The sequence below is a fragment of the Nipponia nippon genome, unplaced genomic scaffold (genome assembly GCF_047370975.1).
Source record: "Nipponia nippon isolate SJK-2023a ecotype South Korea unplaced genomic scaffold, ASM4737097v1 scaffold_13, whole genome shotgun sequence".
NCBI lineage: Eukaryota > Metazoa > Chordata > Aves > Pelecaniformes > Threskiornithidae > Nipponia > Nipponia nippon.
The window spans coordinates 5,528,971-5,543,019 of record NW_028262324.1 but is presented as its reverse complement, the minus strand read 5'-3'; the positions used below and the strand labels follow the sequence as shown (position 1 = coordinate 5,543,019).

At 41.3% G+C, this 14,049-nt stretch overlaps 1 protein-coding gene across 3 annotated transcripts in view; it reads left to right on the top strand.

The window, feature by feature from the left end:
* Positions 1–1,373: 1,373 nt before the first annotated feature.
* The window catches only part of UQCC1 (ubiquinol-cytochrome c reductase complex assembly factor 1), a 50,616-nt gene continuing 37,940 nt past the window's right edge, over positions 1,374–14,049 (top strand). The window contains exons 1-4 of one of the 3 annotated variants that reach the window (XM_087750170.1): positions 1,374–1,468; positions 5,033–5,137; positions 6,747–6,851; positions 11,252–11,359. In XM_087750170.1, the coding sequence (XP_087606296.1) occupies positions 1,376–1,468; positions 5,033–5,137; positions 6,747–6,851; positions 11,252–11,359 (411 nt within the window). In that variant the 5' untranslated portion in view covers positions 1,374–1,375. Of the gene's footprint in view, positions 1,469–3,479; positions 3,823–5,032; positions 5,138–6,746; positions 6,852–11,251; positions 11,360–14,049 lie in introns of those variants that run through there. The other 2 variants (XM_087750171.1, XM_087750172.1) reach the window with 2 other exon arrangements.

Genomic DNA, 14,049 nt, shown 5'->3' with positions numbered 1-14,049 from the left:
CAAGAATGAAATGAAACGTAGCATATCCCTGAGAGAGATCTACAGTTCCCTGCATCATTCAACATCCAGCCCCATGTCAGAACAACTCGTTCACTAAACCTGTTGTCAGATACAGTTAAACCTATTTCAGCAGATAGCTGCGGTGAGTCAGAGTGTCTCGGAAAAGACCAACTGCAGGCACAGGGATCTGGGATGCCTGTGGAAAGGAAGTCCAAGCAGGTGATTCCATTGGCCCCCTGAGGCCTGACATTTAAGAACATATGAAAGATTTCTAAGGACTACTGTGGAGTTTCAGGGCCATTAAAGCAGCTGTTACTGCCCTCTTGAGAAGCTGACATCCCAGTAAATATGCTGGGAAAGAGATGAGTAAAATATTATAGTTCCCCAGGCCCTTTAAGCCAGCACTGCTGCTGAAAAGAGCAGCCTCGCTCTCTTCCGCAGCTGCTGTTGCTCACATCTGCACCAGCCTCCCATGTACCAGGACTAACATTTGTGAGGTGATGTGGATGTGATCCAGATTAAGACTAACCTGGCAAAACAAGCCAGCTCATTTCAACCTGTTGGGTTGCTGCTCAGGTTCACTCGGCAGCCTCATGAAAGCTGGCGCCAGCAGAAGCAAGGAGCAGGGAATACGCACCGCAGACAGGTGGGATCGCTCCTGGCAGCAAGGTGCTGGCTCCAGGGCCTGTGGGGACACTGGCATGAGGGGCTCTGCGATGTTCTCCTGGTACTAGCACTGTGAAATCCCTGCGCTGGCACCTGTGCAGGCTCACACACATGCTGCCTCCTGCTTGGGGCAGCCAGAATGGCCAGATCAACCTCAGCCAGAAGAAACTACCGCTGCTTTCACGCTGCTCTCTCTGCTGCCAAGCGGCAGAGTAAAGCACAGCCACCATCTCCCTTGTGGGTCGGGCCTTCCAGAGGAGAGGGCTGACAACGACGGGCGGGCACGGATTTGCCACCTTTCCCCCTTCCGAACCAAAACCCAGCCCAGGCCCGGGACCCTCCCCTCCCGCCCTTCGACACCTCCCGCCTCACGCCAGGGGAGGTTTAGGTTAGACATTGGGAAAAACTTCTTCACCGACAGGGTGGTCAAGCACTGGCACAGGCTGCCCAGGGCAGGGGCTGAGTCTCCATCCCTGGAGGTATTTAAAGAACGGACAGATGTGGTGCTCGAGGACATGGTATAGATGGACTTGGCAGTGACAGGTTAACGGTTGGACTCGATGATCTTAAGGGTCTTTTCCAACCTTGACGATTCTATGTTTCTGTGATTCTATGACACCGCTTCCCGCCGGCGGCACAGCCCCTCCGTCGCGCGCCCCGCCCCGCCGCCAACGGCCGCCGCGCGACACAGCCCCCGCCAGGCCCGCGCATGCGCAGCCGGCGGGGCGGAAGGGGCCGCGCGGGCTCGCCGCGCCGCCGGAAGCGGCGCCCAGGATCCATGGCGGCGCTGGCGCGAGCCGCGGTGAGTGGCGGCGGCGGCCGGGGTCGCCCTCTCCGCCCCGGGAAGGAGCGGCGTGTGCGGCCGGGCGCGTCCCCGCGGGGCTGTCCCAGCGCCACCCCTGTGGTGCCCGGGCTGTCCGCACCGTCCCGCCAGTTCCCGCGGGCCGCCCTCTGCGCGGCTTGTCTGCGGCCTGGCCTCTCCCCGAACGACGTGCATAAGGAAGAGGCTGCTCGGCGGTGTCTGGCTGCGGCACCCAGCGGCTGTTCCCGCCTCCCCAGGGCCCCCTCCCCCGGCAGTGGTCTCTGGTGAAGGAGCGGGTCGAGCTTTTCCTTCAGAGTTTGTGTTTACATAAGAATTACGGAAGGCTTTAGTACTCCTGATTGGGGCTTGAGAATTTTTTTTTCAGTCTGGTACTTCTCTTTTTGCTTTGGGCACAGTGTATGTACCCTGTGCGGCGGGGATTCCCGTTCTTAGAGATTCCCTTCTCGCTTTAAGATGTTTGATAGCAAGGACAATATAAAAATTCCAGTTTCTGTGTTAAGTGGAAGAGATTGGGTTCCTATGAATGAGTGAGAGTGGATTACTAATCATGCAACTCTTCTTTATCATGCATTTGTGTCCTTTTTTTCTTTCTATTAGCCTTTAAAGTCTTTGCAGCAGAGTACCAGTTCTTAGCATATAGTCTAGAAAAGGGAAGTTTGCGCCTGGGTCTGATATTCTGTCACAACACAAATACAGGGATAGCCAGTGCTGCTGGGTGGAGACAGATTTGTCAGGAAGGTGAAAGGCCTTTAGTCAGAGGGCAATATCCACATACGAAATTAATCCACTAAGTTCTTGGAACGGATGTCTCAGGGTGTGGTTTTTACAAGCATGGTGAGCCCTGTCCTTTCAGCTCTCAAACTGAAATCAGGTGAGAGCAAACCTGCCTGAGAGCAATTGAAATGCAGTGAGCTTGAGTTCCTGCTTCCTCCTCCCATTCCTACTCTTTCTCCTTGCTCATGTTTTTGCATTGTTGCCTACCATTGCCTCCTCCAGCATTTTTCTTGGCCCCGATGCTCCAAATGCTGGAACAGCAGAACTGTGGCAACATAAAAATAGTTTCCTGCAGTTTTAATGTGTTAAAGAGGCAATCACTAGCAGAAAGGGAGGGGGAAGCCGGGCAGGAGGGGAGCAGGGAGAGCGGTAGAGAAGCAGTGAGTCACCAGATGGGTTCAGCTGTCTGTGGAGCTGTACCCCCAGGGTGCGGTTTGCAATGAAAACTTAACTTGCAGAAGGTGAAGGACTTGTCTCCTCGGCTTACCTGTCCCTGGGCAGCTCCTCCTTTCTCAGCTGCTTCTGGCATTCATATGGCAAAGTAACCTGATTGAACTTTCCAGCCTGGCCAGAAAAATTTCTCTTTGCAGGGGAGATGTAGTTTGCTGTTTTTGTGATCAGAATTGCCTTACTTTGTAATCAGAGAAGCACATGGGCTGTAGTAGGTGGTGGGAGTACACGGTCGGGAGGCAGGGGACTTCTGACAGCAGCGACATGCTTCAGCTCAAGCTTTGCTGATCCTTGGCATTTCCCAGCATCTGCTTTTGCATTAGAATTTAATAGCTGTCTAATTGTATGAGAATAAGTCTTCAGACTTTCAGTGTCTCTTTTTTGTGCTTGACATAAGAAAGGAAATTTTTTTTTTCTTCTGTCTTCAAGCCTTCTCAGGAGCTCATAGCATTTGGCACAGTCCTGGTTATTGTCCAAACATTTCAGCTCTACTAGTTAATACTGCCATTATGATAAAGCTGTTCTTTACCTAAGAAGAGATCTTGATGAATAGTTTGTCTGCTACCTAAGGCTTTCCTAATGGTTGCCAGGAGGATTTAGAAAAGTGTAGTGATATTCTTTCATCTGTATCTTGACAAGGCAGCTAGCTGCAGGAGGTGCTTGCGCTGTCTGCAGACCATTCCTGAGTAATCCTGTTCAGTTTGTGCTTGGTACGTTTTCTTTCGGCCAAGTGGAGATATAAAAGTACCGCATGTAATTTGAAAGGAAGGTTGTGTTCTGCAAACAGTGATGCTGGCTTAGGGAAGATACCTTAACTCATCGTGTTGCCTTTCTGTTGCTCTGCCGCTTTGTGCATTTGTCTTTTTCTTTATTACTTGATTGTTTATCACATCTCACCTTTTAAGTGTGCAGATGCTTATTTTATGTTTTCATGTGTCTCTGTTCAGTTTTGTTGCAGTGGTGCTTTTCAACAGCTATAAACCCCAGTATATTCAAGCTCTAAGACATACTGCAACCTAGGCATGTTTTCCTTCTTAATACGAAGAAAAAGCCTCAAAAAAATTCTGTCAGATGCCTCGGAATCTTGCAGTAATTATTTATTAAAAATGGTGAATTTTCTTTCTCACTTAAGTGTTTGTTGAACTGTTTATGTCAGAGCACTGGATTGCCTCAAGAAGTACGTTGTGGTACTCAGCTGAAATGTCTTTTTCGATAGAAATGTATCATTTTCATAATTTTATTTGCTAGGTAGTGATGTTACAGAGAAAGAGCAGAAACTAAGTAGTCTCACTACAGTAGAATTGGAAAGGTGTAGTAGTGAACACTAATCACATTTGTTAAGGTAGTGCCTCTGTCCGCAGTTTTTAAAAACCCAAATCAATTCCCTTAATGGATTAGAAGTGCAGCTCTGTGAGAGCCAAGGAGGCAGTACACTGCACCTGAGGGACAGCAGTGACTGTACAGGTACAGGGAGCGGGGAACAGGAACTCAAGTTGGTTTTGTGTCTGTTCCTCCTAGTCTTTGGGCAGATTTGCTAGTCTCATAGTTGTCCTTTCACTGGGCACCACTAAGAAGAGTTTGACTGCCCACCCCGTCAGGTATTTATAGAAATTGATAAGATTTGCCTGCAGTCTTCTCAAAGCTAAACGTGTCCTCATATGTTGGATGCTTCAATCTCTGTATCATCTTTGTGGCCAATTGAAAATGAAGCTATTTTTATTAGAAAAAAACCATATCCATTCTAATAATATATACATTATTTCCAGTATTCATGTAGAACATGTATGAAGGAGGCAAATGCGCTAACTTGAATATTGCAGAAAATGAAAGGTGCAAAGAAAACCTCACCTCTTTTCCATATTACCTGACATTTTCATTACAGAAAATAATTATCTTCACTGAAATTTATTGGGATAATATACGCTTTTGAAATACTAAAATTCTTAGCTGTGCCTGAGTAAAGTACGACAAAGATACATAAAAGCTGAGAGTTGGATGAGGGCTTATTAGAGATCACTCAGTTGAAGAATGCTGCTTAAGCATTTGAATTTATTGTATAGATATAAAAATTGTGGTCTAGTTTTATGATGCAGACAGCCCACTATTTCCTTTGCCTGATATGTTTCTGCAATCAAACCTGGGTTGCATGCTTATACTGGAAGGGAGGATTTTTTTAAAATCAAAATTTATCAAGTGCAAGTTGGGAGTTTAATCTGAGGATTGTTGTATAAATGAGTAAAACTTGTGGAAGCAGAAGGACAGTTAAACTGTGTCTGAGTATTAGGGTCCTTCTCTTCATTGCTGGTCTCTCTGTTCCAGAGCTGCCACACTGGAGTAACGCAATGGATAGCAGCATGCAGTGGATTATTACAGACAACCGCAGTCCAAGGCCAGTGTAGACAGATGCTCTTTGGTATTTTCCAGGTAGGATATCAGAGTATGTTAAAGTGTGTAAAAAATGGGATAAGTTTAAATTAGTAAGAAAAAGTCATGGTTTTCAAACAAAGAAGCTTCCAAAAGTGATGTCTTCGCTGTCTGTGTATTGCTGAAATATCAAGGCAACTTAAAAGCTTTCTGCTGCTAAAAGGGTGAGCTCCCACTCTTTATTACACAGTTGTCTTCATTCCAGCTATGTAGTCTTTTAATGGATCCAAATGATCTGTTGTGAGTAGATTAAATGCAGAAGTCCAAATGTAGGTGTCATTTTTTCCAAAGCAGCTATTACAAGGTAGTCATGATTGCATGTAATTTCCAGCACTTTATAGAACATCTCCACTTTACAGTAGCCTGGGATTTTCTAGTACTTATGGCATGTTTACCTAGCACAGCACAACATTAAGTAGTGTTGTTTCAGTGGAAAGCACCGCTTTGCAGTTTTGCTGCAGTGTCAGATTGTGTCTATCCGTAATAAATTAACTAGAACATCATGTAATAGCAGTTAATAATAAAGAGGTGAAAAATGTGTAGAAAATGGGAATAGATGCAGGCTATCTGAATAGAATTAGAGTGTATCTCTTGGTGTTTCCTTCTTGCATACAATGAAACGAGCGGAGATTAAGCCTCTTCCTTGTCCTCCTATTTATTACAACTTGTATCACAGAGCCATGACTTACAGGTGAGTTTCTAATTCTGTAAGCTCTTTGGCTTGGATGTCTTTTCTCAGATAAGACCTTCCAGTCCTGGGAAAATTGCCTGTGTTTTTGTGACACAACCATACCATTAAGGCACCAGTCCATATGAAGTAGCATACAATGTTGGGAGTAGAGAGGGAAATGAGCAGTTGTGAAGTTGATTGATAAATTGGGCTTACTCTGAGCCACCAGTAGGTTCGGTAGACTTCTGGGGATGACTGCTCTGCACAAACCAGCATATTTACTTTGTCTGAATTTATTCATAAACAAGTTATTGCTAATCTGGGTGTACTGGGAGGCTATGATAGATGTTCTATTCGGTGTGCAGCTTCTTACCTAGAGATACCACTCACTCCTACTTGGTAGTTTTCTTTATTGTGCAGTAGCTCTGTAATATAAATCGTGCTGTGAAGTTATAGTGGCTGTAGTGATACCTTTTACCCCATAATTTGTTTTGCTCAAGTCCTGGCCACAAGGACAATTGAATGGTCAATAAAGTTGTAGATAAAAATAGCATAAACTCTGTTTCTCTGCAAGACCAGGAAAAAGAATTATTCTTTATTTAGAGATAGAACCCATAATTAGAAGTAGTGTGTGAGAAAATCAAAGCAGATAGCCTGTGTTTTTTGAGAGTGAAGTGTTCTGCCATTCCATTCCATCAGTACATTTACAGAACACTAGAAAATGTGTGGTGTGGAGCCTTAAGCATGGACAACCATTTCATTTGTAACAGTTATGATAATAAATTTGTGCTTTTCGTGATATAAAGTTTTTCAGGATTAGACTGAACTGTAATTGACTGGGGAGCAAACTAAGGGTAATTGGGGTAAAGTTGTTTACTAGACAATGGTCTCTTCTTTTTCTTCTTTTCTTTTCTTTTTTTTTTTTATCATTTTTGCTAGAGACGCAAGGCTGGCCAGTTCCGACTGTCTAATTCCTGTGGTGGATTGATTCAAGCCAATGGAGCCATTACACAGCAAAACAGATCGTTTTACAATACAAATAAGGTTAGAAAAGTTTGCTGTTTTTATTGTCGGAGGGCACATTGTGCTAGGGATTATACAGATACAGGTAACAAAACACTTTTCAAAACCTGTAGGAGATGATTCAACTTTTATATAAAATGTTTTAGTATAGCATGAACAATGCATCCAATAATTTGAGAAGTGCTCTCTGTTCCTTTCTAGAAAATGAAGTGCTAGCACAGGAAGGTGCAGCTACAGTTGGGATATTTGGGGTGAATTTTCCAATTATAAGCTTAAGGGCTTCTTTCCAATGAGGAAAAAAACCAAGGAGAATAGTTATTAGGGTGGGAGACATGTTCCTTTCTTACTTTTAAAAAGGGAAATATGGAAGTTGCCCATACATATTACAAGTTGCAAGATGTTTCCTGATTCTTTAGCTTGGGACTAATGTGTAATGACAGTTTTGCTATCTGCTAAACACTGAAAATTGTCATGCAATCTACTAATAACGACTAATTATTGTGTAATAATTTGTTTACTGTTCACCTGTACTATTTTGTTAATTTGTGGCCTCTGCATCTCTTACATTTATTGTCTTTTGTCTTGGAATAGAAGTTTCCTGGAGCATGAATCATCTCCATAAGATTAGTTTAGCACTTAATCTAAGGCAGTCAGCATCTCTCAACTAATAAATATCCTGATCCTGCCCTTGTTAATGCAATGTGAAGAAAATGGCAAAATGGAATGTGTGCACAAGAAATGAGAGGACAGAAGGAAAAAGAAAGTTAGGGATTGATGGGTAAAACTTGCATAAAAGCAACAATCCCAATTTGCTGTCTGCCTAACTGTGTATTTTGTTGGTGTAGAGCTAGAGGTAAATATTAAGAAGTATTTTAAATTGGTTATTTTGACATGGATGGACAAAATGAAGGAAAACAAGATGTGTGGAAGGAAAGAACCCCTGGCTGCTCTTTTGCATCTAGTTCTTAACCAGAGGTTTTCTTTTTTTTAGTAAATTTTCCAGTGTTTTTCAACTGGTGAGGTAAACCAAACATTTTGCAGACAAAGAGATTGAGGCATACAAATGACTTGCACAATTTACCATGGCCAGAGCTAAGTATAGAATCCAGGCTCTCAAACATGGGGCATACCCCTAGTCCTTATGCCTGCCTGCGCCGCCCCTCCTATACCTGCACAAGCATCGTTTGCAGAGCAGGTCTGGGAGAGCAATGGATGACAAGATGGTAGATCTAACAACCCAGGAGTGGCATGAAGATCTTCAAGGCAGGGGTCAGAGACTTGCTTTTTGTGTATTGGAAAGAGCTAGGGGAAGGGTACAGAAATTGCAAGATGAATCGGGAAACTTCTTGGTTAAAATAGCCTTGGTGTAAGAAGCCAGGCAGGATTTATGACCAGAGAGGAAGCAGTTTACAGCAGTGTAGGTAAGGTTTGAGGTAGGTTTTTGGACTGCAACCTTATTACTTTGAATAGAGAAATACTTACTCATCTTTGAAATGTGAACTTAACTATGCACTCCTGGTGAGAAATTGGTTTAGAATTAATAGTGAGCTCCAATCGTTTCATTTTTATATTTGGCGTCAAAATTCAGAGGATTGTTCGCTTTGAGCACTGAATTTCAGGTATTGAGCAGGAAAGTCAGCCTGAGGTGGGCTTATGTCCCTTTCAGTGTCTTGATGATCTTGTTCTGAGTGAGTTATAAAACATATTTTTGAAGTTTTCTCTATATGTTTTCTATATCTGATTTTATATACGCTTATAGGACTGTTTAATTGCATTTGGCTGCAGTCCTAGCATTTGCAGGGTGAACTGCATACCTCTATCCATAGGTTGAACCAAACACTCACTGCTTAAATCCCCTCTCCATCTCCTGAGCTAGTCCAGGCAGACTTGCAGAAGAATGAAGCAAGAATCATGGCGTTTCTTACAAAAAGACTGTTTTCCAGTCAATCATTTTTTTGGTGATGAACTAACAACAGTTGAATCAAGATAATTTTGGTTTTTAACTTAACTTTCTCTGCATAATGAAAAATCCATACTGAGGGAGACTTCATAGTGCATTTGTAGATGAGAAGCATGTAGTAAAACTAATCTGCCTAGATTCACTCGGGGGTTTAGTATGATTTTAATACCTGTGGAGGAGATGAAAGTTGATTTACTGACTTTGGTTTGGCAGTGGTTATTGGGACACAAGTTCTGCAGTGAGCATATCCTATCATTGCCTGGCTAGAGGGGGGCTTATGGAGTTATCTTATGGTGTAAGGTTAGGTGTCATATTTAGTGCAGAGGAGAAGAGTATTGCATGGGATAATCTTGAGGAGAAAGTACTAAAAATTGGTTTAAATATTCACATACACATCAGTAGACTCACTGGGTCCATCACATGTGGCAGAGAGTAGGAAAGTGCCTTTGCAGATGCTTTTGTTCTGGATGATAATAGGGGACTTGGTGAACAAGTTTAATGGTCAGCATTCAAAGCAAGGATCTGAGTATTAAAGGAGGTCTTGGACAGTGTTATGCTGGCTTACTAGGTGACTGATAGATATGAAAATGGCACTGAGCATGTTTCTTCCTATTTACCTGAATACTAGGCATGATGGGGTTCAAGACATTAATAGCCATCTATGGACAGTTCACAAGGGCAAAGCATTTTATTTGAAATGCTAAAGCTTGTGTGTGGATATACATAGGGATTGATTATGTCCCAAAGCTACAATTTTTGTCACCTTTACAGTTAGTTTTTAATTAAGTATAGCAACTTGTGCAGGATATGTGTCTGTATTTTAATATGTCTTTATTTATCATTCATGCCATTTCAAAAATTACTATACTAGTGCTAGGAAAGCTATAGAGAGTACAGCCAGAATGATCAGAAATGTGATCATTCGTATGAGAAGAGGCTATTCTAGGACCCTTCTAAACTAAGGAGAGATAACTGATGGGCACATGTATGATACTGGCCTATAAAAGTCATAAAAGATACTGGAAAAGGGAATAGCAAATGGTTGTTTGCAGTTTCTTATAGGAAAATTGGGAGCATCCAATGAAATGGCAAGGTTGGATTTAAAACAGGCACAAGGGAATTTTTTTTACGTAACTAAACTGTGAAACTCATGTACCACGACTCTGTGTGGTATGGAGGTTAAATAGTTTCAAACACTGGGGTGCTGAAGGTGCATCCAGTTGTAGCTGCCAAAAATGAGTGTGTGGATACCTTTTCTACTGCAGGAATGACTGTCAGAAGCTGGGCAAGGTACCCCCCAGGAAGCTGCGGCACGTGTGCCATGTTTCTCTGCTTTTGTGTCTTGTCCAAGTATCTGCTACTGGTCCATGTTGGAGATGGCATCCTGGTCTAAGTGTTTGTTCTGGCCATGTATGGCCATCCTTATGTTGCTAAATTGCTTCCCTGCTAAGACAATTATTTTCTTAGTATGTTCATGTGTTAGGGGGAAGTGTTTAGGGTAAAATTCCAGCAACTTAAAGCAATTGAACATTTCTTTGATGAGAGAACTTTCTCAGGTTATAATGGTTCTCAGCTGTATTCCTCAAGTATATGTAGGAGATTCATATGCATTAGATTTTGGTTAGATGGGTTAAAAGTAGAGTAATTTGTTAATAACAAAATGTTTGTACTGCATACTTAATTCATTAGAAATTATTTGCTGGAGTACAAGTGGTAATTACTGATGGCTGATTGCTACTGCCAGGATGCTTAGAGGCAGAATGCCACGAAGATTTCTTATCACTCCAATGGTGTTTAAGGTGTGTAGTTAATCTGGAAGAGAACATTTATCTTCGTGTTTGCAGACACTGCAAATCATTGAGGACTAAATACTTTCCTGATCTGGATTTTCAGCAAGTACCATTTAGATTAACTGTAGGGGGAATAACAATCTGGGGGAGCTTTTCAGTAAGAATGGTGGGTTCATGTAGCTTCATTAGTTTTAAGACGGAGCTGATTTGTTCATATAATATATAATTACTCTAGAATATGATATGCCTGTGAGAGTAAGAGAGGGAATGTGAAAGGTTAGCTTTATTTACTCTATTTCTGTGATGTGTTTGCTCATTTTATCTGCAAATATTTAAGCCCAAGTAAAGACGCATCTAGAAATAATATGGGAATCTAGAATGGGAGCCGTATTTTGGAAAGCAGGTTTCTGTACAAAATATTGGAGCCTGAGCTTCCAATGGGATGCTTTTATCAAAAAAGTTATGCAATGTTTGCATTCATAAACAGAAGAATGTCACCCAGGAAAAAGTGTAATATTTTGCAGAGAAGACCTAAATATGTATTTGTTTTGTTGAACAAAGTAAGTGAACAAACCCCCTAAAATTCTCTATTAAACTTGTAGCTTTCTAACTACAATGATTTGTCAGATGTAAATGTTAAAACTGAAGTATGTGATATTTCCATTTTACAGCATCTTTCTGCAAAAGATTCCATGCAGCCATCTGAAGAGAAAGTGGGTGCTTTCACAAGGATAATAGAAGCAATGGGTTTCACAGGACCACTGAAGTACAGCAGATGGGTAAAGCATTCATTTAATAATTCTTTTGGTTGTTTGATACTTTCAGAGTTCTAAAAAGCAAACAAAAAACCCACACTTTTTTTCTTATGATAGGAGCAGTATTTAATGGAAAAGTTCTAATTATTACCCATGTAAATTCCTGGTTTGTGATGTGAGGAGTAATAATCCATAGCTTGAACCTCCCTCGATCTGTGTATTGCCATCATTGACATAAGTAGGAATATTGTATTTGGTTTGTAGAGTCTTAAGCCTTCTTGAATTTCTTCAGATATCTTATTTTTCACTTCATTTGTGCACCAAAGAACACAGTAACAGCCTCACGATCTAAGTCAAACACCCGTATAGACCATCATCTCTCTAATAATGACCAATTGCAGTAATCTAGAAAGAATTTAATTACAGGAAAAGCATAGTATGATACTTGTTTCATGTGCTCCTCCAGTTTACAACAGTTGTCTGTTTCAGGACTTCCTGCATGAAACTAGGCATTTTTCTGTAATATCTATTAATGGGTTTTTCTTCTATGAATTTGTCCAGTTGCACTTTGAACTCTTGTAAGTTTATAGCATCCATAGCATTCAATATCAGGGAGTTCCATAGCTTGAGTACCCACTGGGGAAAGAAGTACAGTTGTTTTCAGTTGGTGCCTTTTAATTTTGTACTTAAAAAAAATGGTGATTATTCTTTCCTTGGAGTGTATGTTCACATTCTCCCTTCCACTGATGATTTTATAGACTCATATATTCCATAATATCTTAGTCTTTCTCTGGACTGAGCAGGCTTCGTCTAACTTGTTTCTGTTATTGAGACTCTTTCATGTTTTGATTTTTGTTGCTCTTCTCTGAACCTCTTTCAGTGTTCTGTATTTCTGTGACAGGAGGGTGTCCCAAATGGACAGTAGTGAGATACGTTACAATTGCTGTTTTAGTCGCTGTTCAGAAGTAGCTGAATAGGGCAGAGTCACAAATAGGTCCTCCTGTTTCGCATTTTTTAAATAAAAGCAGTTGTTAACATTGAGTAAATGAGAGCAGTTCTGTAAGAGACACCTTCAGTTCCTTATGCATAAGGAAGAAGACAGAGATGAAATTCATGATTTCTTTGCTCTGAACTAGGACACAATATAAAGGAGTGAGAGGAAAAGGCATGTTGAAGGAAGGGCTGAGCCCAACTGTGCAGGAATTAAAACCTATAAGGTGCTTTGAATATCTGCAAGGTAGAGCGGACCTCCTCCGAGACTGATCTGAAACTGTTGCTGGTTGCATCTTGCTCCTCAGAAAGAAAATATAAAGAAAAGATAACTGACACTAAGGGGGTTAGGTATTTTGGTTAAAATCAGTTGCTTTTAATTGGGTGATGCTAAACCTCATGAGAGAGTAGTTTCTCTCCCATGTGTTTGTGTACATATTGTTGTAATAAAGATTCTTGTTAGCTCTAAGTGTTGATTCAGAGTTCTCCTTAATTGCTACTCTTTACTGCCTGCTTTTGGCTAGCGAACTTGGGTTTGGAGAGAGTTATTTTGTGGTTAGGGCCCAAGAGACCCGAGTTCATTTTTGGCCTTGCCAGTGCTCTCTATGAGATCTTAGGGAAGTTTCTTAATATTTCTCTTGTTTTTTTCCATTTTCTTCTCCCTTCCCCCACACCTCTTCTACACCCTAAAACTTCCATGATTAAATTTCACCAGTTTCTCCTGTGTTACCTGCCTTATTTAAGGGCTGGATTGCAGGGACTGTTATTTACAATATGTTTTTAATGTCTAGTAATGCCTGGTCTGGGGCAATGGCTTTCACCAGGGAGATCTCTACTCCCAGGCCAGGCAGTGTTTCCTTTAAAAAGGAAACCTTCAGAACTCCAGTAAGGAGTGTAAATTATTTTACTGCAAGAAGTTTAGATGTATACTTGATTTTTGACAGAAGCTTGAGATTACTGAATAAGAAAAATAATGGCTCCTGTGTTTCCACAGCAGGAAATCAGCTGCAACTTCCTTATTTTTCTTTTGGTTGGAGGAGACACAAATAATTACTTTGGTAATTTGACGTGCCATTTGACAGGCGTAGTGCTCATCTCTGTAGTATAGTGAGCACTGAGATGATCCCTAGTATATATCATTAAAAATAAAAAAAAATAAAAAGAAAGAAAAGATAATAAAACAAAGCAACCCAAACCCAGTGCTGCTTCCTGGCTTAGATAGGGGAGTGGGCTCTGGAGTTTTCAAAGTTTTTTATTTTTCTCCCCGTGATGTTAGTAAACAGGAATCACTGACAGCTCTTTAAGATCTTTGCTATCAGTTATTGTGCTCTTTGAAGCTTCAGCACGTGTATCTTTGTTATAGATGATACATTGAAGGTGTTTCTGGTGGAATGGCAGGCCAAGAACAAAATTAGAACTGCCAAAGCACCTGAGTATACCTCATGTCATTCATCATTTGGGATTCCTTTCTCACTTGTGAAGCTTAGTTGGTCAATTTTCATTTTTGTAGGAAAAAAGATATTCTTAGGACATCTGGTATGTCACTTCTTTAATATTTAAAACTTAAATTCTACAGAACACTTTGAGTGGTATACATCAATTAAAGTTTTTGGAGAAAACCAGGAGTTGTGAATTGGGATCTTTGGAGTCTCTGTAAGGAAAGCCATTTCCTTTATTTTTCTGTAATGACATTATATTAAACTAGATTTGGAAGGGTATTCAAG